The sequence below is a fragment of the Tenrec ecaudatus genome, chromosome 18 (assembly GCF_050624435.1).
Source record: "Tenrec ecaudatus isolate mTenEca1 chromosome 18, mTenEca1.hap1, whole genome shotgun sequence".
Classification (NCBI taxonomy): Eukaryota; Metazoa; Chordata; class Mammalia; order Afrosoricida; family Tenrecidae; genus Tenrec; species Tenrec ecaudatus.
Window position 1 is genome coordinate 47,923,773 of NC_134547.1, and position 20,256 is coordinate 47,944,028.

At 58.3% G+C, this 20,256-nt stretch overlaps 1 protein-coding gene across 1 annotated transcript in view; it reads left to right on the plus strand.

Annotated features, from left to right (window-relative positions):
• The window catches only part of CPNE2 (copine 2), a 52,153-nt gene extending 35,098 nt beyond the window's left edge, over positions 1–17,055 (plus strand). The window contains exons 12-16 of the mRNA XM_075537920.1: positions 610–664; positions 7,432–7,483; positions 8,929–9,062; positions 15,792–16,028; positions 16,666–17,055. Coding sequence (XP_075394035.1) covers positions 610–664; positions 7,432–7,483; positions 8,929–9,062; positions 15,792–16,028; positions 16,666–16,773 — 586 coding nt within the window. The 3' untranslated portion in view covers positions 16,774–17,055. The remainder of the gene's footprint in view (positions 1–609; positions 665–7,431; positions 7,484–8,928; positions 9,063–15,791; positions 16,029–16,665) is intronic.
• Positions 17,056–20,256: the final 3,201 nt, after the last annotated feature.

Genomic DNA, 20,256 nt, shown 5'->3' on the forward strand with positions numbered 1-20,256 from the left:
TACCATCCTTGCCTCCGGAGCACTCGGCTGTACTTTTCCCAAGACAAATCAGGGTGTCCTTCTGGGAGTCCATGTACTTTCCAGAGTCTGCTCCAGCCCCATCCTCCAAGCATATCCATTCGTCTCTAGTCTTCTGCATTCCGAGTCCAGCCAAAATCCTGACAGCTTCTGTCTCATCTCCACTGACTGGTGTTACCTGTGGGTCCAGTTGTCATAGGGGAGAAATGCCTGGAATTCTGTGACCAGTTTACAGGAGCTGAGGCAGGAGCCATGGGAGCATGTAAGCGAGCATTCTGGGTTCCCATGGAAATAGAAGCTGCACCCAGGTCCATTAGATAGAAGTGCTGTGGTGGATTAGCAATGTCTGGTGCTGTGGTTGATTAACAATGTCTGCTGTGGATGTAGTTAAATATTCAGAGATGGATTGGGGCTCAAGAGATCAGCTTTTTCCAGAGGTGGTGCGCTCTGCCCTGAGAAATATATAAGGTCCAACCCACATTCCTCCCACCCCCACCCCCCACCTGGCTAGGCAGTTGGGGGAGGTCAAGGTGGGCAGGTGGAGGCTCTCTGGTCCATTGTCTGATGGCGTTTTTCTTCTATTCTGATTAGTGATAAGATGTTTCCCGCGCTGGGGTTTGGAGCCCAGCTACCCCCAGACTGGAAGGTAAGTGATGTGGACTCGCTTTCTCTTGCTTTAGACGATGCAGGGGTCCTCAAATGTTTTAAACAGGGGGCCAGTTCACTGCCCCTCAGACCCTTTGGAGGGCCAGACTATAGTTTAAAAAAAAAACAACCATGAACAAATTCCTATGCACAACTGCACCTACCTTATTTTGAAGTGAAAAAAACGGGGCAAAAACACCCGCCGGACCAGATAAATGTCCTCAGTGGGCCGCAGTTTGAGGATGCCTGCTTTAGAGGTTAGGGGTTCTCCGAGACCCACTTCCCAAAGATGTACCACTGCCTTCTCTTCTCCACTGCCAAACCGTGCTCCTCGCCCTGAACCTCATGCAGGCACCGGCCTGTAGTGAGAGGTGGAAGGGTGGTGGCCTCTGCTCCCCGGGAGCCCGTACCTGGTGGGGAAGACAGGTAGGGCTGCCAGATTTATCAGCAAATAAAATTCCCAAACCCAAGCTAAGCGCCATTGAGTCGGTGCCCGCTCCTAGCAACCTGATAGGGCAGGGTGGAGCTGCCCCTGTAGAAAGCCCTGTCTTTCTCCTGCAATTAAGATACAGGAGGCCCACATTCCAAATTTGAATTTTAGAGAAACAATGAATTGGGTTTGTTTTGTTTTGTTAGCCTAAGTAGGTACCAAATACTGTATGGTATATAACCTACTTTCAAAACCATATCCGTTGTTTATCTGAACTTCAAAACTAACTGGACACCCTGTATTTTCTCTGGACACCCTAAAACCAGGCAGTGTCCTCTGGGCTGAGAAGGGTTAGGTGGACTTTGCAGAGGGACCTGGGGAGAGGGGAGGGGCCGACAGAAGGGATGCAGGGCAGGTTGGAGGGACTGAAGGCAGGTGGCTTGACAGGCTCTGGGGTAGAAGGATGAAGAGAGAGGTAGCTAGGGGGTGTGGGGTGTCTCAGAAGCACCGGGGGAGCCACTGCTGGGTGTACGATCCTTCTCAAAGTCCAATCAGCCTTTTTCAAAAAGCGCTTCATTGTGAATTGGGTGAAGGCTTACAGGGCAAATCCATTTTCCATCCAACAGGTTGCACACATTTTGTTTCACGACCTTGACTGCAGCCCCCACAATGTCACGGCCCTGACCCCACTGCCGCCTCCTGTGTTTTCCTCTTCTGTTCCTTCTTCTTGTTGAGCCTTCCTGAACTTCTAAGCTCACACGGTTGGTTATTCTAAGGCAGTGGTTCTCAACCTTCCTCATGCCCTGACCCTTTCATCCAGATCCTCATGTTGTGGTAACCCCCAATCATAAAATTATTTCTGTTGCTACTTCATAAGTGTGATTTTGCTACTGTTATGAATTGGGTTGCCCCCGTCAAAGGGTCATGTGACCCCAAGGGGTCGCGACCCACAGGTTGAGAACCACTGCTCAAACGTGTGTGTACTTCCCTGGCGTTATTGTGAGGATTCTCGAGCGGGTCATACCTCTGTTTTTGGCTCCTCATGGAGAAAGAATTCATGCTGAAGTCTGGTTTGTGATCCAAGTGAGTTTTTATGAAGGACGGGAGACGTTTCAGGTTGTACCGTCTCAAGAGGACATGCTATTTCAGGGAAGCGTGACGAGCCGTGCAGAAACCGAGCTGGGGTTCACAACTGCACATGGGCAACCTTGTGTGAACTGAGGCCAGAGAGAGGGCGGCATGGCGCGAGTGGGCGCGGCAGCAGGGTAAAACAGAGAAGAGAGAATCCTCTCTGACCTGCCACTGACTGGGAGTGTGTGAGTGAGTGAGTGAGTGAGTGAGTGAGTGAGTGAGTGAGTGAGTGTGTGTGTGTGTGTGTGTGTGTGTGTGTGTGAGTGTGTGAGTGTGTGAGTGTGTGAGTGTGTGAGTGTGTGAGTGTGTGGGGTAAGGGATGGTGGTAAAAGATACCAGTGGCAGGGTATTTCAAATCTCTGGCCAGGGAGGCGTGGTGGAAGGTCTTGGTTGAGTCCATTGGCTGAATTAAGTCCACCTGGGTCTACTTTGGGCCGCCCACGTGTCCCGCCCACCTGGCTCTGGAGCCTGAATTGGAGCATGCCCAGTCCTGGGGGATCTTCATAGACGCTTACTGCTCGCCTGAGTCCTTCCCAACCCCCTTGATGGGGGCCTTCGCAGACATGGAGGGACACCCCCCTATCCCCATCTTGGCTACCTGACATTATCCTTGCCTTATAGACTATGTGGCTGGAAATCAAACCCACAGCGGTAAGTTCCTGTTCGGACCTGAAGGGTGACTACAGGCCACAGCCTTGGGAGTTCCACCCATGTATCCAATTTTATGCTCTTGAGTTCTTCCCACCTTTATCGACTACTCTCCATAGGACTTTCTAAGGGAGGCCTTTCAGAGGCGTTGGTCATGGTCGCCGGGCACCCTCTAGTTCTTCTGGGGGCGGAGACTGTGGTTCACATGGCCCGTTAGCCCCGTGGGCGCATTGCCTCCATGCATCTTCCATTTTCTACACTCTCCTTCGCTGAGCTGGGGAGAGAACTTGGATGGCTGCTCACTAGGCTGGTGTCTTGGAAGATCCAGTTTGGCTTCAAAGCAGGGACTGCCCAGGATGGGGAGTGGACAGGACAAAGCCCACTTTGGTGGCCCCAGGCTTTAGGTGAGAGCTGTGACACAGTGAGAGACGGAGAGAGCAGAGGGCGGCGACAGGAAGGCTTGGGCAGGAGGCAGGACTGGCTGGGTGACCACGTGGATGTGGGCCAAGCAGACACCCATACTTCCAGCGGGCTATTGAAATGTGGGGTGGCGTTTTGCACTGAGATGAGGAACCAGGTTCAAGTGGCTGGGCAGGGGAGATGATGGAAGAGGGGTGCATACCCGGCCACCTGGGCCCAGGCCTGGGGTGCAGACACTCTGGGTGGCATGAGAAACAGGTGTAGGTAAGAGCTGGGCAGCAGATGGAGCCTGAGCCCAAAGGAGTCCAGGAACACAAACGAACGTGCTGGCTCCTTTAGGAGCTTCTGGACACAGCTGCCCCTGCGTTCCCAGATTGACTGGATTCTCACCAGGTGTTACTGTGAGGGCTCATTGTGGTGAGGTGTGGCTACCAGGTCTCAGCTGCCTGCAGGTTGGCGGAGGTGAGGCCTGAGAGTCATCCTGGCAGGAGGTGATGGGGTGGGAGACTCCCAGGGGGGATTGTCAGGGTGTGGGGAACAGGAGGAAGCAGGTCCAGCAGGCCAAAGGATGCTGGGAAGGGCCCAGGAGAGGGAGCTCCAGGTGAGGAGAGGAGGGGTGGGCCCCCGGGTAGGGGCTGAGATGCACACAGTGCTCAGCTGCCAACCAGAAGGCTGGAGGTCTGAGTCCCTCAGGGGCACCTACTCTGCAGAGGGAGCACAGTGTGACCTGACGCACATGGGGCCTCCTCGAGGGGCAGTGGACCCCAAGACAACTGCTGGTGTTATTTGTGGCTGAGTCGGGGTCCCTGAGGATAAGCCCAGGACAGGAGGGTGGACCCCTTCTGTCACCTGTTGGTGTCAGAGGGGATGTGGATGGGATGGTTTGGTGGCCCCAGGGCAGAGGCAGAGAGGCTGGGGAGCCCAGTTGGGGTAGATATTTGGGGAGGGGGACAGAGATGTTGGATCAGGGGCTCTGGGTGGGAGGAGGCAGTGAGGCCCTGCAGCTCTTGAGTGGGGAAGGCATCCGTGGTGACAGTTGAACGTGAAGGGAAAGCTCGGGCTGGGAGCTGTGCAGAGACTTGCACTTGCTCTGACCAAGAGGGAGCCTGGCGTCCAGCCAGGGCAGGCAGGTGGACTGCAAGTTTCTTCTAAGGGTCTCGGTGTCCCTAGGAACAGCCTATTGGGTGCAGACACAGGACCCCGGGTCAGCCTCACGGAGGGCGCCTTCTCTCCTGCCCTCTCTGGAGAGGGTAGGCTTCTCAGGGAGCAGCTCTGGGGCTAGGCTGGAAGAGGCGCATCCCGGCAGTCCAGTCCTAGGGGCTGGGGCTCTGGGCAGACATGACTATGCCAGGTGGGGGCGGGGCAGGCTGATGAGCCAGGCCCAGCATGAGCCTGTTGCTAGGACACCAGCCAGCTTTCAAAGAACTGAAAGAGATGTTTTCTTGTGCAAAAGCCTCCTTGGAAATGTCACCAGGCAACTCTAGGGAGGCCAGCATGGGCCAGGCGGGAGTGCTGGGCGCTGCTGTGAGAGATGCTGAGGCCACCCCCTTCTGCCCCATAGCCTAATCTGCTCCTGCTGGGCCCCTCAGTCCCCTTCTCTGACTGTGCCCCCCTCCCAAGCCTGGCCTCCGCCTCTGCTACCTGTTGCACCTGTCCCTGCCTTTCTTGCTCAGCTTGACTGATCCCCTTACTGAGATTCGAAGGGGGTTCCCTGAGCCCTATTTGCACGCTGAGCAGGCAATCCAATCCTTCTTGTGGACCCCAAACCCCTTATCTACATGGTGGCCAAAGGCGAGAAAAGCCCCTTAAAGGTGGCTCAGCACACCACCCCCTGCACCTCCTTTACCTGTTTGTCCCCTGCTGCCACCTCCCTCCTGGGCATCCTGGCATCCCCCCAAGTCTAGGAGGTGGACAGCACGTGCTTGCGAGCCCTGCATTTGGGTCTTGACACAGCATCCTGAGCAGACTGGGTGTGGCTTCTCTGAGGGTACAGAGCAGAAAGAGCCAGCAACGAGCTGAGCTGGGAAGGGCCCTGGCCCTCCTGATGGCTGGGCTGAAAGAAGGTTTCTCGGCGGGAGGGGGCGGGGAGGAGGCTGAAAGTTCGTCAGGTAAAGGGGTCATCCAGGCAGAAGCAACAGATGAGCAAGGGGTGGGGGTGGGAAGAACTTAGCTCGTGACTTTATAGATGGGGAAACTTAGACTCAGAGATTCTTGTGACTCCCACATTCTCCGTCCCCTACCCCACCCCAGCCAGTGCCCCTGAGAGTCAAGTGTCTCACCACAGGACTGGACCGGGCCAGGTAGGGTGACCTTGGCCACTGATGGTTAGAGGACAAAGAGCAGTGGCCAGCGGGACCCCAGGGAACCCTAATCAGCTTGGTGTGGCTGCCAGGAGGCTGGCTGGTGTTTCGCTGGCATGCCAGGGCAGATGCCAGGTCGTGGCCAGGCAGCATGGGCAATCTGCCCTCCAAGGTCTGTTCTGGCTTGGCAGTGGCTCCCTCATGGTTCAGACACTCCCAGGCCCTCTCTCAGCCTCAGTCTTCCTACCTGTGAGATGGAGCTGCTGGAGGAAGCCACTCTCAGGTCCCACCCTCCTGAGCCCAGGGCCAGGCCCTCTTGCAAAGGAGTGGGGGAGAGGCCCAATGGAGATGATGACGAATGGGAAAACAGAATTTAAATCCATGTGTGTTAGGAAGGGGCTCCACCCCCATCCCTAAGCTCCTCTAAAATCTGATTTAGGGGAAGTCATTGGCCCAAGAGATCCTGTTTCCCTGGCAACCATTTTCTCTCAGCCCCTCCATACAAGCCCCCCAATCTCTATAGAGGCTCATCAAGTTTCCATGGCAATGATGACCTCTAGCCCCCACACCTGGGGCCCAGTCTGGGGGACACGGTGGAGGGGCCTTGGGCAGGGACAGGTTCCAAGAAGGACATTCTGGTCCGGCTCCATGCCAGGAAAAGACCCCAAAGCCCATTCCCCCAACCCTCCCCCACCACTGCAAGTGACCAGGGCAGGAGGAGTCTTCTCCTTGTCCAGCCAGGCCCACGGCAGTGTGGGGACCACTTGGGGCTGAGTCTTGTCCCTGGAGGGCCAGTCGTCTAGCTCCTGATGAGGTTGGGGCTCGGCTGGGGGACTCTGGCATGTGGCTTCTCCTCTCTGGGGCTGGGTTTGTTCTTCCTCACCATGGAGGTGTGGACTCACTCCATGGGGCCTTCCAGCACCCCACTGCAGCAGCTCAGAGCTAATTGGTCTGACTGGGAGTGGCTGTCTCCCCTGACAGCCCCGCCCCCTGGTCACCCTTGGAACCTCCCCTTTAAGACCTAGCGGGCCGGGAGCCCCTTCGGCAGTTGGTGGGACCTCGGTGGTGAGCTCTGGAGGACTGGCCTCGGTCACAGTGAGGTCGTGGGAAAACCCTGGTCCACCTCAAGCCTCAGTTTCCTTAGCTGTGAATGGGTCCCACGGGGCGGAAGGAGTATGGACTTGACCGTGGAGCTTCGAACCTGGGTGTGGGGCATGCAGCAAGAGGGGTCTGGGTGGGAATTTAGAGGGTATGGGGGGGTGCTCTGTCTGAGCCCCCTCTCAGAGTTCTTTGACTTCCTGAGGCCCTGGGCCCTACAGCCTCCGCAGTCCTGCCACAGCCCGGAATGGGTTCAGTCACGGGGCCTGCCCGCTGGGCTTCTGGGCCGGGTAAACCTCACCACCTGACAGCCACTGGCCCAGCTGAGACCAATCTGGGACACTGCCTGAGTGGGGAGTTGGAGGCAGAGAGGTAGCGTCTTGGTCTCCTGGGAGCGCCATTGTGGCCCTGTCCCCCAGCCCCACTTGGGGCGAGTTGTCACTGGTCCAGTGTGGCCTGTCATCAAGTGAGGCGGGCCTTCAGACCCAGAGCAGGGGCTCTCTGACAGGGGGACCCAGCACTGTGATATCAGGGCCACTGGGGGGCTCCAGGTGGAGGCCTCTCAGAACTTGGAGGGAGGGTTTAGGGCTGACCCTCAGGGGGTCAACCAAGCAGATGTTGAAGCGGCCTGACCTGTGGGGAGAGCCAGGCACCCTCGGGAGACCTTCCTGTTGGGTGAGAGCCTGGGCCCAGGTGTGGGGGAGAGGAGGCAGCCCGCCCAGCATTTTCTCTGCATTTCAGGTCTCCCATGAGTTTGCCATCAACTTCAACCCCACCAACCCCTTCTGCTCAGGTGAGTGCCAAGAGCAGCTGCCCTAGGCTCACACCACCTGGGCCCTCACTGGCGGGAGAGGATGGGGGCGGGGGGAGACGGGGTAACAGGTTCCTGCCCCACACTCTCTCAGCACTCCCTGGCACCACAAGACAGCCCTGGGCTCCTGGCTCTCTCCGGGTTGTGGTACCTTGGCGAGGTCACTGCTCCTCTAGAGGCCTTGGCTGCTGCACCTCCAGGGAGGCATGACACCTGCCCAGCTCACCTGCAGGGGTGTCGGGGTGGGAAGGACAGGGAGCCCCCGTGGGGGTGTGGAGGTGGTGGGGCAGTTGTTCCCCTTATGTGGCTCCCCTTGCAGTCTGCCTCTCATCTTCTCCCTCCATACCCCCCCCCTCGTTCCCCTCCTTCCACAAAGAGCCTTCCTGCCCCTGGCTCCTCAGGGAGAAGTGAAGGAAGCCTGGAGTGGGGGTGGAGGGGTGACTGGGAAGTAGGCATGGAATCTGTGCCCCTCCAGCCCCAGACCTAAGAGGATTTCTGAACCTCCTAGAAACAATTCAGAAGTGACTGAAGGAAGGTGAGGGGACCCAGGGCAGGTGTGGACGAGGGTACTGCCCCCCCACCAACCCCACAATCACAAGACCATGGACAGGCCCCTGCCCCGCTTTGGGCCTTGCTTTTGCCTCTTCGGGACTGTCGATGATTTGGGGAGAGGGAGGGTGGGGTGTGTGTGCGCGTAAGCATCTACTTCCCTTAGGATCCCCAAAGCTGAGCCAGCTTTGTGCTCAGAGGGGAAATGTAGCTAATCCCCAGCTCAGGGGCCATACTTTGACTCGGAGACATGGGTCTGGGTTGGCTGGAAGTGTGTTCCTGTGCTCCCACCAGGTGGGGCTGTCTGCTTTGGGTCAGGGGTCCAGAGATGTTTTGTCCAAGTTCAGGGGATATTTGTAGTCTCATAACAGCCAGTGTCCAGAGACTGTGTGTAGGGTCTGTACTTGTGTCTCATTGGACCCCCAATCACTCAAACAGGAAGGAACCCCCAGGGTCTCCCTTTGTTCCTGAGCAGCCAGATGGGCTCTGCTCAGCCCCCTCTCTGAGAGGAGGTGGAGTACCTGGGTCTCCCTTCTACCAGTTGTCCAAGAGCAGCTATTATTAGCTGAGATAGCTTATCAACGGAGGAATTTAGGCTCAGAGAGAGTGAACCACATGCTAAAAGGTGGCAGAGGCAGGATTTGAACTCAGGTCTGGGTGGCTGGGAAGCTGTTTGCTTCATCCTGCTCTGACCCTGCCCACTGGGCGCTTCTACTCTCCTGGGCCCCAGGCTGGCCAGGGCAGGGGCTTCTGGCATGAGCAGGAAATAGACGCTGTGTCAGCAGTTGGGATGGGAGGGCATTCGGGGATGGTATGATCTCTTTGGAATCAAGTGTCAGGGGCCACTGGGTTGACCCCGACTCTCCTCCCCGAGACAGGTGTGGACGGCATCGCCCAGGCATATTCGGCTTGCCTGCCCCACATCCGCTTCTACGGTCCCACCAACTTCTCCCCCATCGTCAACCACGTGGCCCGGTTCGCAGCCCAGGCCACGCAGCAACAGACGGCCACGGTGAGCAGGCGGCCCCTTGACTGTGCTGGAGGGGGGCTGGGCCAGGCCTGGAGCTGGAGCTGGAGGTCTCTCCTATCAGGCAGCCCCCTGCCACCCAGGGCAGGGTTCTCTGCTTCTCCCTGGAGAGTGCTGGCCACTCTCTGGTCCTTTGCTGACCTGCAAGTATCCTAAGGGGGCTGGAGCAGCTCAGCCGGACAGGGGCCTATGGTGATGGGGGATGTCCCTTCAGGGTCAAGAGTGTTTGTCATTCCCCATGACAGATGGGCCAGGAGAAGTGACTCCTGCAGCCCTGAAGCTGATCCCCCCCCACCCCCACCCCCGCCGCCTGACATCACTCAGAGAAGCACCCCCCTCATGCCGCCCTGCAGAATGAACCGGCCCTGGCCCTGCCTGCTTCCATCTCAGTCAGGCCAGCAAGGTCGGGAGGATGGGCCGGCTGCCTGGGCATCTAGAACATGGGTCTGCACCCCTAGGTCCTTACCCCATTAGCTCCAGGCTGATTCCACAGGTGAGCCCTTCAGGCAGGACCTGTACCCAGTGTCAGGGTCACCAAAGGCTACCTTGCACACCTCCTCCACCATCTACCGTGCCCCACCCGACTTCACTCTGCAAAGTGGACTAAGGGATCTTCTGCCCCGGCTCTAGGGCGGTGACCGTTTCTATGCAGCCTCTGACCATCCCCTCTGCCCTCTCATGACCCTAAACACCTGACTGCATTCAATGACCAAACCACTCAGGAGACACTTGGCAGAAGTCTTGGGGGAGGGGGGACGACAGGCGAGGGGTGGGGACTGGAGAGTGGAACTCAGGAGCCTGAGCATCTGCTAAGGGGGGCACTTCTGGCCCCACTCCCCACCTCAGTGCATCGCCGTGGGCTTGGCTGGGAAGTGGGAGCCCTGCTGGGCTGGGACCCATACCCACCTTGGCCACTTGCACCTGGGAGCAGGCCCTGCTTCTGGCTCCCACCTCTGCTCAGAGGTGAGGGCTTTGGTGAGATTGGAGCCCTTTCAGACTGCCCTGTCCCCATCTCCAGAGTCCCCAACTCTGCCCAGTACCCCCATCACAGCCCCCACAATGCTCCCTGCAGCCATACTTGCCCATTCCCTGCTAGGAGAACTGTGCCAGCCTAGACTGAGTCCTCCAAAGCCCCTGCACCCCTGCACTGAGGACAGCGGTTCTCAGCCTGTAGGTCGGCCCTTTCTCAAGGGTCACCTGATTCATTACAGTAGCAAAATGACAGTGATGAAGTAGCAACAAAAATAATTTTATGGTTGGGGGGGGGGCAGTTACCACCACATGAGGAACTGTATGAAAGGGTTGAGGCATTAGGAAGGTTGAGAACAACTGACTTTGCACAATCCCCTTCCCTTTCCCCCCTCCTCACTGCTTCCTGTCTCTCAAATGCCCCAGCTGCCCAGTCTTTGTTTGCCCTTGCTGTCCCCCCTGCCTGACATCCCCCAACTCTCCATGTGCCCAGTGCCCGGCTCAAATGCTGCCTCCTGAGCGGCCTCCCTTGACCACCCATCTGGCCACCCCTGCTCAGTTGTGACTCTGGTGGTGGCCGGAACACCTTGTGCACGTGTTGATTTGTTGCACCCACCGCCCCAGCTTCAGCCCCGCCGCTGCTCCCCTGGGGTCAGCGCTAGACGGGCTCGGGGAATGGGTAGGATTCAAGGTGGCTCTGGTCTACGCGGTGGCTCAGTCAGGAGGGAAGGACCTCGTCACCAGGGCCTGAAGGTAAAAGCGAGTGAGCTGAGGAGCCAGGGCTTCTAGGGAGGTGTGTGTGTTGGATGGGGTGGGGAGACTGGGGGCTGGTGGGGGGCTGGAGAGAGAAAAGTCCTGGGACCATCAAGGAAGAGTCAAGCCCCAGCAGGCCTGTCCTTGTTGCCCCTCCCTCGCGGCCTGACTTGAGCAGTCACGGAGCCTCTGTAGCCTCCGTGTCCCCATCAGCACAGTGGGAGCACGCACTCACTGGTCCTCCGTGGGAAGGAGAGCAGCACTGGTGGTACAGTGGTTATGTGTCAGGCACTTAACTACAAGGGCAGCAGTTTGAAACCGCCCACTGCTCCACAGGAGAAAGAGGAGGCTCTATTCCCATAAAGAGTGGCAGTCTTGGAAGCCCACAGGGAAAGCTCTACCCTGTCCTATAGGGTCGCTGTGAGTCAGCACCCCTTCGATGCCAGCCAGCTTTGGTTTTGGCGCCCAGAGATCTGCCAGGCCAGACCTATCAGCCCACAGAGTTCAGGCCTCCCACCTGAGGTGGGGTCGGCAGGCAGGCAGGCAGGCAGGCAGGCAGGCAGGCAGGCAGGCAGGCAGGCAGGCAGGCAGGCAGGCAGGCAGGCAGGCAGGCAGGCAGGCAGGCAGGCAGGCAGGCAGGCAGTGTGGGGGTGGTGTCAGTGGGGAAGGAGAAGATGGGCTGGGGCAACCCAGATTGGACATGTGTGTTGGGGACGAATTGTTATTTAATTTGGGGAGGGGTTGTGGAGGGGCCACTCTACACTGGAACCCCAGCTGCTGCTCACCCAGTCTCACCACCTTCCCCACACACACACCCCCACTCTCCACTGAGCTGGGAAAATCCTGCATCTTTGCCTGGGGGGTGAGGACAGTGAGGTGGGGGAAAGCCAGGAAGCAGCAGGAAGGAAACTGGCAGACACGGGTGGGCACACGAAGCTGGGCAGAAGATGGGGCAGTGGGCCCTGGGCAGACCAGGAGGGCGTCTGGGTTCTGGAGAAGAACTGCTTGAGCCTCAGAAGGAAGTCCCTGCCCTTTCCCGACATTCTGTGCCACGATCCCATCTGGGGGCAAGGCCTGGGCGTGTTCTTGGGAAGGGGACAGGCTAGAAACCCTGCAGGGCAGCTGTGCTCTGTCCCGAGACTCATTCCACCCACCCAGCGCCCTGCTGGCCAGTCACGGCCGGCTCTCGGACCCTGCAAGACACACAGAACTGCCCGAGGGCTCCCGAGATGGCAGCTCTTTACGGGAGTTGGAAGTTGTGTGTTAGTCCGGGTTGACTAGAGAAACAAATTCGTAGACACTCATGTGTCTAAGAGAGAACTTTATATCAAAGAGCAATAGTACATTAAGAAAACATCCCAGGTTAGGTAAAATCCATAAATCCGATATTAGTCCATATGTCCAATACCAGTCTATAAATTCTTCTTCAAACTCATGCAATGACACAATGCAGGAAGAAAGATCACAGGCCAGTGGGTGGAAAGTCTTGTGGATCCAGTGGTGGTGGAAGCATCTCAGTGCTGGCAGAGGTCTCCACGTGGCTCTAGCGTAGCTCCACGTGTCTTGTCTATAGAAATGTCTCCCAAGGAGGGAGTGTGTCCTTCCTTCGGCAAGCTATTTACCTCCTTAGCGCCTCCAAATGAGGTCATCAAGCTGCGACCTGATTGACAGACTAGACTCCACCCCTTCACTCTTACTAGTCTCAAATTGACCACAGATGATGTAACTCCCATCCCGTGTCTTTCTCCTGCGGAGCAGCTGGTGGTTGCAAATTGCTGGCCTTGAGGTGGAACCCCTGAGCACTACCCGGAGTCAGATGACTTGCTGGCATGCTGCAGGCCAGGGAGAGGTTCTTGGGAAAGCACCATCCAAGTGGAGATGTGCTGGAGGCTCAGAGTGAGCCTGGCAAAGGACCAGCGTATGCCTCTCACACAGGCCTGGGGCCAGCCAGGCCATTCTGACAGTGCATAGAGAGTAGAGTGGTCCTGCCCTCTGGGCCTTCCACACCGGGAGGCACATCTCTCTCCTGATGCCCAGCTGGGCACCGGTTTGGATAGTGGACTTCTTGTTTCACATCTGAGTGTTTCAGTACTACACCCTCCGGGCTTCTTCAAGTGGGGGGGGGGAGAGGTTGAAAAAGTCGACTGAGTCTGATGGACACTGAAGGAATCTGTTTTCCCGCGGGGTGTGGGGGGGGGGCAGGGACACCACCAGCAGACATCCCATCATGGTCCTCCATCCTCCAGGACTCCGTCATGGCAAGTTGCCTGGGAACCTGGTCACCTAGTGGAAGGGGAGCTGGGGAAGCAGCCAAGACCCTGGGACACCCATGCCCCTTCCTCCAGGGCCCTGGGCTGCCAGCTCCCCAGAAACTAGCAGGGGGGGTGGGGGCACTGTCACTGCCCCAGACTCTGCCTGGGACTGTTGTTACAAAGTCAATTCCTTATCAATCAAATCACAGGAGAGGTGTTGGACGTGGCTAGAGTCCTGGAGACCGGAAGAGGCCTGCGTGAGGGCAAGAGACACCCCATCTTAGAAGGCTGTTGGGTACCAGCTCTGTGCCCCGAGGGAGTGGCCTGGGAAGGGAAGCTGAGCTGGCCGCTGCGGGAGGATGGATGGTGGCTAAGGTGGATCTTGGAGTTGTGGCTGAGAAGGGCATGCCAGCAGAAGGGAGCAGGAAGGCTTTGTGATGGGAAAGCCTGGGACTGAGCAGCTGCCCACCCGGCCTGCAGCCTCCCTCAGACCGGTCTTGGAGGCAATGGGGGTGGTGGTGCGCGTGTATGCGTACGCTCACTCTGGGGTAGTAACAGACTGTCAAAGCTCCTGGCACCCCCCAGCTCTGCCAGGCTGGGTGAGAAGCCCAGGGCAGGTCAGCTGCACTGCTGGCCCTCAGGCCCCACGAGGCAGTGGCTCTGGGGCCATTGCTGCTGGGGAGGGACTGGTGTGGAGACAGCCCCAATTCTGTCTGCCAGCCAGCCTGGTCGGGTGGAGACTGCATCGCCCTAGTTGCAGGGTCTGGGTGTGGGAGGGACAGTGTCTGCATGGACACTCGCTGTGTGCCTCGTCCTGAGGTCCTGCAGGGGCTCGGGGAGGAGGTCGGCCTCCAGAAGTCTCCGTGTCTAGATGCGTGGCTGATGGGAGCCCAAGAGCCACAGGCCCTGTGGGAGGCCAGGTGGAGGAGACCCAGGCCAAACATCCCTTCCTTCCTCACTGCCAGTCCCCTAGGGGCCTCCTGCCCACCAGCCCAGGGGCTCAGAGTTTCTGGTGGGGTTGGGTGGGCTAAGGGGTCACTTAATGGAAAGGGTGCTGGGAAGATTGGACACCGGGGGTGGGGCGGTAACAAGGGTCTGGATTGGCTTGTGAGGCTCCCCTAGCTCGGGGCTGGGGGGCTAGCAGCAGCAACCCTCCACTGTCGGAATTCAGGCTGCCATCACCATGGCAACAGGTATCCCAGCTAAGACTGGCCTCTTAAAGGCACAGAGCAGGGGCTGGAGCTGAGGGGTTAGGATGGCAGGGCGTGCTCCCAGGTGCTCACTTGGCCCTTTTTGGCCCGTCTGGACTTGGCGTACAGGCCAGGGAGGAAGGCACCCCAGAGCCCAGCCTTCAGGGAACAAATGGTTTTTGCTGAGTGAGGAGGTGGTTCGTCTGGGCCCCAGTTTTCTCTTCTGAGAAGCAGGAGGGTCAGGTGAAAATCCAAAGCCCCCACACTGAAGTTTCAGACCCCAAACACCTGCATCCAAGTAACCTGACCACGGGAAGACAGTGTCCCCCCCAGACAGAGCTGAGGAGAAAGTTAGGGCTCTGCTGCTCAGAGTCCAGCACCAGGGCCTCAGCTCTAAAGGACAGGGTCGAACTGCTCCTGGGGCTTCGGAGCCACCCCTCCTTCCAGGGAGCAGCTGGTGGTTTCCAGCACTCAACTACCTTCCCACCAGAGCAGACAGCGGCTGTCTCCTGAGGGGCATGGTGGGTCTGAACAGCCAACCTTCGGGTTCACAGGCCAGTGCTACCCAGGCCCTCCCTCCTACCGCTGACCCTGATTATTCAGTCAGGCCTGCTTTTGTTTTTGCTGAAACAATCCAAAGTCAGGCTCCCAGCCATCAATAGAGGGTAACACTAAAGAAACACAACAAACTGTATGATGGTTTTAAGGTCTAGCTGGAGACTTCATATACAGCAGCGGTTCTCAACCTGTGGGTTACGATCCTTTCACAGGGGTCACCCGACTCATAGCAAAGTGACAGTGATGAAGTAGCAACGAAAATGTTGTGGTTGGGGGTCACCACCACATGAGGAACTGTATGAAAGGGTCACGGCATGAGGAAGGTTGAGAACCACAGATCTAGAGGGTCGCAGAATCAGAATCCAGTGGATTCTGGCAGTTGCTTGATTTTAAGTCTCGGGCTGGCTGTCTCCTGGCACTGAGCTCTGTTGGAGTGGACAGTGATCAAAGGCTAGAGAGCGGTTACCATCACACCAGCCTTCCTGGGTCTCCAGTTCTTAGAGCCAAAAGAACTTTGTAGCCTGGCCAACACTGCCTCCACCGTGGCTGTGGGGTACATGACCTGCCATTCTGGGCTTTGGGCTAGAGGGCCTGCTCTTAGCCCCAGTGGGATGTGCCAGGTCTCGCTGGGTAGCGAGTAGACAGGGTCCTCAGCACTTGTGCCCAGGTACATCGGGGAAAGGAGACTGATAGCTGGCAGCCACTATACCAGCCAGGGCTGAGTGGGCTGCTGTCACATGCCAGGCATGCTGCAGCTCTTACCCTGCAGATGAAGAAACTGAGGGCCCGAGTCCACGGAGGTCAAAGGTGATACCAGGAAAGGAGGAAGCAGTGCGTGCCTGGCTGTGACCAGACTGTTGAGATGGATGCCAGGCCTGCAGGGACAGAGGACCCTGGCTGCCAGGGAAGGGGCTGGGACAGAGGGGTCTCCTCCTTCCCAGAGCCCTGCTGAGTGCCGCGCGCCCCCCCCCCCCCGTGTCCCTCCCCCGCAGCAGTACTTCATCCTCCTCCTCATCACGGATGGTGTCATCAGTGACATGGAGGAGACGCGGCATGCCGTGGTCCAGGCTTCCAAGCTGCCCATGTCCATCATCATTGTGGGCGTGGGCAACGCCGACTTCGCTGCCATGGAATTCCTGGACGGGGACAGCCGGAGGCTGCGCTCCCACACGGGGGAGGAGGCTGCCCGGGACATCGTGCAGTTTGTGCCCTTCCGGGAGTTCCGAAATGTGAGTGTGGGCCGGGGTGGGTGGTTCTGAACAGGGCCCTAGGGACAGACTGGGTCCCTGAGCACATTCCAGACAGGAGGGGCTGCCCCACCTCCAGCCTCACTTTACAGAGGGTGCTCCTCTCCCATCAGGCCCACTGGTGGCCTCTCAGGACAGGCTCTGGTCTTTAGTTGACCCAGGTCTGCCCACCAGGAGGCCCCACAGGGAGCAGCCGAAGATGCCCCTGTGCTGCCTCAGCAGGCTGGGGGTTAGTGTCCCCTGCAGCTCAGGTTCTGGGAGCCCCCCCCTCCCCGTGAGAAGTGTGTGGACCCTGTCCTCTAGAGCATTAGCTCCCTGAGGACCAAAGCTGGGTGCTCCCCTCTTCACTGGGGGGGGGGGGGGAAGAATAGCTTTGACAGCCCAGCTGGCACAGGTGAGCAGCAGCCCACAGGCCAGCCCCTCCTCCAGGGCTCCAGGCACCCAGCGCATGGAGGGCACCACGTGGGGGGCTGCTGGGGTGTACCCGCCTGACCCTCAGCCCCCACTTCCCCTTTCGGGGCACCTTCTGAAGCAGCTCCCTGGGCCCAGTGCCCCTTTTCACAAGCACACCCCAATCCCACCCCCATGAACCTTTATTCTCTCCCCTTGTCCCCAACAGGCGGCAAAAGAGACCTTGGCCAAAGCCGTGCTGGCTGAGCTGCCCCAGCAAGTCGTGCAGTACTTCAAGCACCAGAACCTGCCCCCCACCCGCTCGGAGCTCGCCTGAGCACTAGCCCGCCCGCCCCGCAGCAGCATGCCAGCCGAGCCGCCTGCTCACCTCCTGCCCCCGACCGTGCACGCTCACCCTGCTCCCTCGTGGGTGACCTTTTTAAACCGTTTCCTTTTTTACAACTGGACCTCTGCGCTGACTCCCCCAGCCTGGCTGGGCTTCCTTCCAGCCATATGGCTCCCCTCTCCTGGCCCCACCCCCCTTAAGTATTGAATGTACTTTGTATAATTTTAGTGGAGTTATATTATTGTTACTAAAGAAAGTTTTTACACTCTATCACATCTGGCTTCTCCCGAGTCACTAAGCGGCAGTCCTGCTCCAGCTTCTCCTGGTGCCTCAGGGTACTGCAGTCCCTGGAAGACTGGTCCCTTCCTCAGCAGGGACACAGAGGAGCTCAATGATCTGGGGGTGGGGGCTAAGAAAAGGACACCCCTTCCCCAGCCAGCCTGGGTTCCTTCCATGGTCACAACGGAACCTGCCGGGAACCCAGCTCAGTGCACGTGCCCTGTTGAACTGCACTGTCCCCCAACAGTACTTACGGCGCCAGGAGTCCTGGTGGAGTGGGTTACTTGGGCTAACCCCAGGGTTGGTGGTTCAAACCTACCAGCCGTTCCTCAGGCGAGATGAGGCCGCCTGCTCCTATAAAGATTTGAGTCAACATAGGCTCGATGGCCCTGAGTTTCAGGTCCCTGCAGAGTTCGTATGTGACGCTGGAGGTCCTCCATGTTTACCGGGGCGGACTCACACCCAGCTGGAACTCCGTGGTCCCTACCCTCTTTGTGGGCCACATTCTGTCCTGTGCCACCCAAAGGCTAGCAGAGCCTGCAGTTTGCCTTCCCAGGGTTCTGGCCCGCAGCCACTGGCCCTGAGATGCTGCACAGCCAAGCTTTGGTCCCTCATCCCCAAGTCCCTGCTGATAGCAGCCCGTTGGTTTCGAGCATGGCCTCCGGCGTGCGTGCAGAGCCGGCACCACCCCCTTCCTCCTCCTATCCAGCCCCCCGGAGTTCCCGTCAGCCCATCTGGCGTATGTGTGACCACCAACAATGTGAACAAGAACGGCACCAATTGCACCGGATGCTGATGATCCGTCCTCCAGGGCCACTGAGGGGAGAAAGCAGGCTGAGGCATCGGGCCAGGGCGGGGCTGGCACTCAGTGGACAGCTTGAGCACACTGAGCCGCCGCGGGCTGCTGCGCAGTTCTGTACCCATTTCAGCATGGGCAAGTCTGAAGTTTTGAGTCACCCACTCAACTTAAAGCCGTCAAGTTGATTCCAACTCTTGGCGGCCCTGTAGGACAGGGTAAACTGCCTGTGGGAGTCCAAGACTGCAACTGAGTGGGAGCAGAAAGCCCTATCTTTCTCCCAAAAACGGCGGTTTTGAACTGCTGACCTTGCAGGGCTCCTCTGGGACTTGCCAGAAGCCCCTCATTCAGAGAGGAGCCTTCCCCAGCCCACACTCCCTCCGAAGCTCTCCAGGGATGGAAAGGATTATGGGCTGACGGCTCCCTGTATTCTGCCTCGGGAGCTCCCTGGGGAGGAACACCCAGAGGGCAGTGGGGAGGCCGACAGTGGCTCTGCGCGCCCGTGAACCACTTCCGTTAGCTGTGGAAGCGTGGGCTGACTCCAGGCTTCACATAGAAAGCAGGCTTGGCCATCTTTGTTCTCCATCCCCACTCACTTGCCCGTGCCTGGGTGGGAAAGCTGAGGGCTGCAGGTCACAGAAGAAAAGGCCACATCAGCTTGACTAGTGCTCTGGCCATCTCCTGGAGCCTGGTCACACCCGCTAAACGGTCAGCAGGGCTTGGGGTGAGAGGCTCCCGGCCAGGCTGCATCACAGCTGGGATGGTCAGGGCTGTCTGCTCCTGAACCCACAAGACAGGCAGCAATTGGAACTGGGGAGCAGGACCAGAACCACCCCCCCTCTCTTGGAGTCTGCCCCGGAGGCCTGGACAGTTGTCACTGACACCAGAGCCCAGCGCTATTAAAGGTTCTAGCCCCTGGCTGTGCAGCCTCTGGTGATTCATGGAGCCACTCTGTTTCACTCTCCTCCACACTGCTTCCCAGACACCCTGCATCCAGACTCCTGACCAAAGCCCCAGGCAGTGCCCAGCAGGCCCTCGGTACCCAGGATGGGGGGGGGGGCGGGGCGGGAATCAAGATGGGCAGGAGGGACTTCGAGTTTCCCAGCCCCTCTTCTGCAAGGCTGTGACCCAGACGTCACACTCAGCTTGCTGTTGCTCTGAATTCCCAGGGCTCTGGTAGGCGGCCTCGCCCAGGCATGGAGGAGCACCTGGCTCTGTGACTGGGACCATGCTGATCCTTGTCTCCTGCTGGGCAAAACCCGCATTCCAGGTGGCTCTGCACAAGTGGGCTGGCCATACCCGGAAACCAAAAACACCCAAGTCTGAAGGATTGTGTGTGGCTACCAAGCTCTCCTTTGTGTTTCTGGAAGGGCTTAAGACAACAGCTGCGCCACATGCCCACGAGCAGGACACCGAGCCAAGGAACCGGCAGTGCTGAACCAATTAACATTTAGCCAACTGGCAGGCGCAGAGGAGAAGCTGGTGTTTGGAGCTGATGACCAAACCCGACCCTTCGTCATGTCAGTGTTCTAGCTGCAACTGGGGAATGCGGGTAAGATTCCATCAACCACCAGCACCAGGGCTCCGGACGCCTGCCCTGAAACAGGGTGAGGGTGCAGGCTTACTAACAGGCATGACCACCACTTACTACGATGGCCACCAACCCCACGACCTGGCATCTAGGCTGCCTTGTACCTGAAGCACCAAAAAGCCCAAACTCACTGCCACTGAGTCAACGCTGAGCTGATGACAACTCAGAGGCCCTCTTCGACAGGGAAGAACTGCCCCTGTGAGTTTCTAAGATAGTAACTGTTCACAGGAGTAAAAAGCCTTGTCTTTTTCATGCAGTGAAGCTGGCGGATTTGAACTGCTGACCTTGCATGTAGCAGCCCAATGTATAACCACTATGCTACCAGTGCCCATGTACCTTACTAGGAAATACTTATCGCTATAGACTGAAGAAGGAACCGAGGTCCTTGTTCAAGTGACATTGCTGCTAAGCCCTGGACTCCAGGTTCATGAGCACTGTGGCCGAGGCAGGAGCAGTAGCAGTGGAAGTGGGCCGAGGTCTTCGGAGGGGGCGCTGCAGCACTGGGAGGGTCTCGGTCCCTCTCAGAGTGTCAGAGGAGGTCGGTGCAAGAAGGCAGTAAGGATCTCGAAGAGCTGGATGGACAAAGAAATGAGGGCACTGGGGACTAGTCCTGAGGCTCCTGACTCAAGTTGAGAACATTCCAGGGCGTGGGGAAGCTCAAGCCCGCTCCTGGATTTGGGGAGGGGGTAGCTCACACAGGCCCTGGAGTCTGGGGAAGGTGCACATCGACAGGCTGCTGGTCACCTCTGTGCACCGCCTCATCAGCCGCTCTGCTTTCAGTAGGGGAAACGGACACATTGCATCTTGT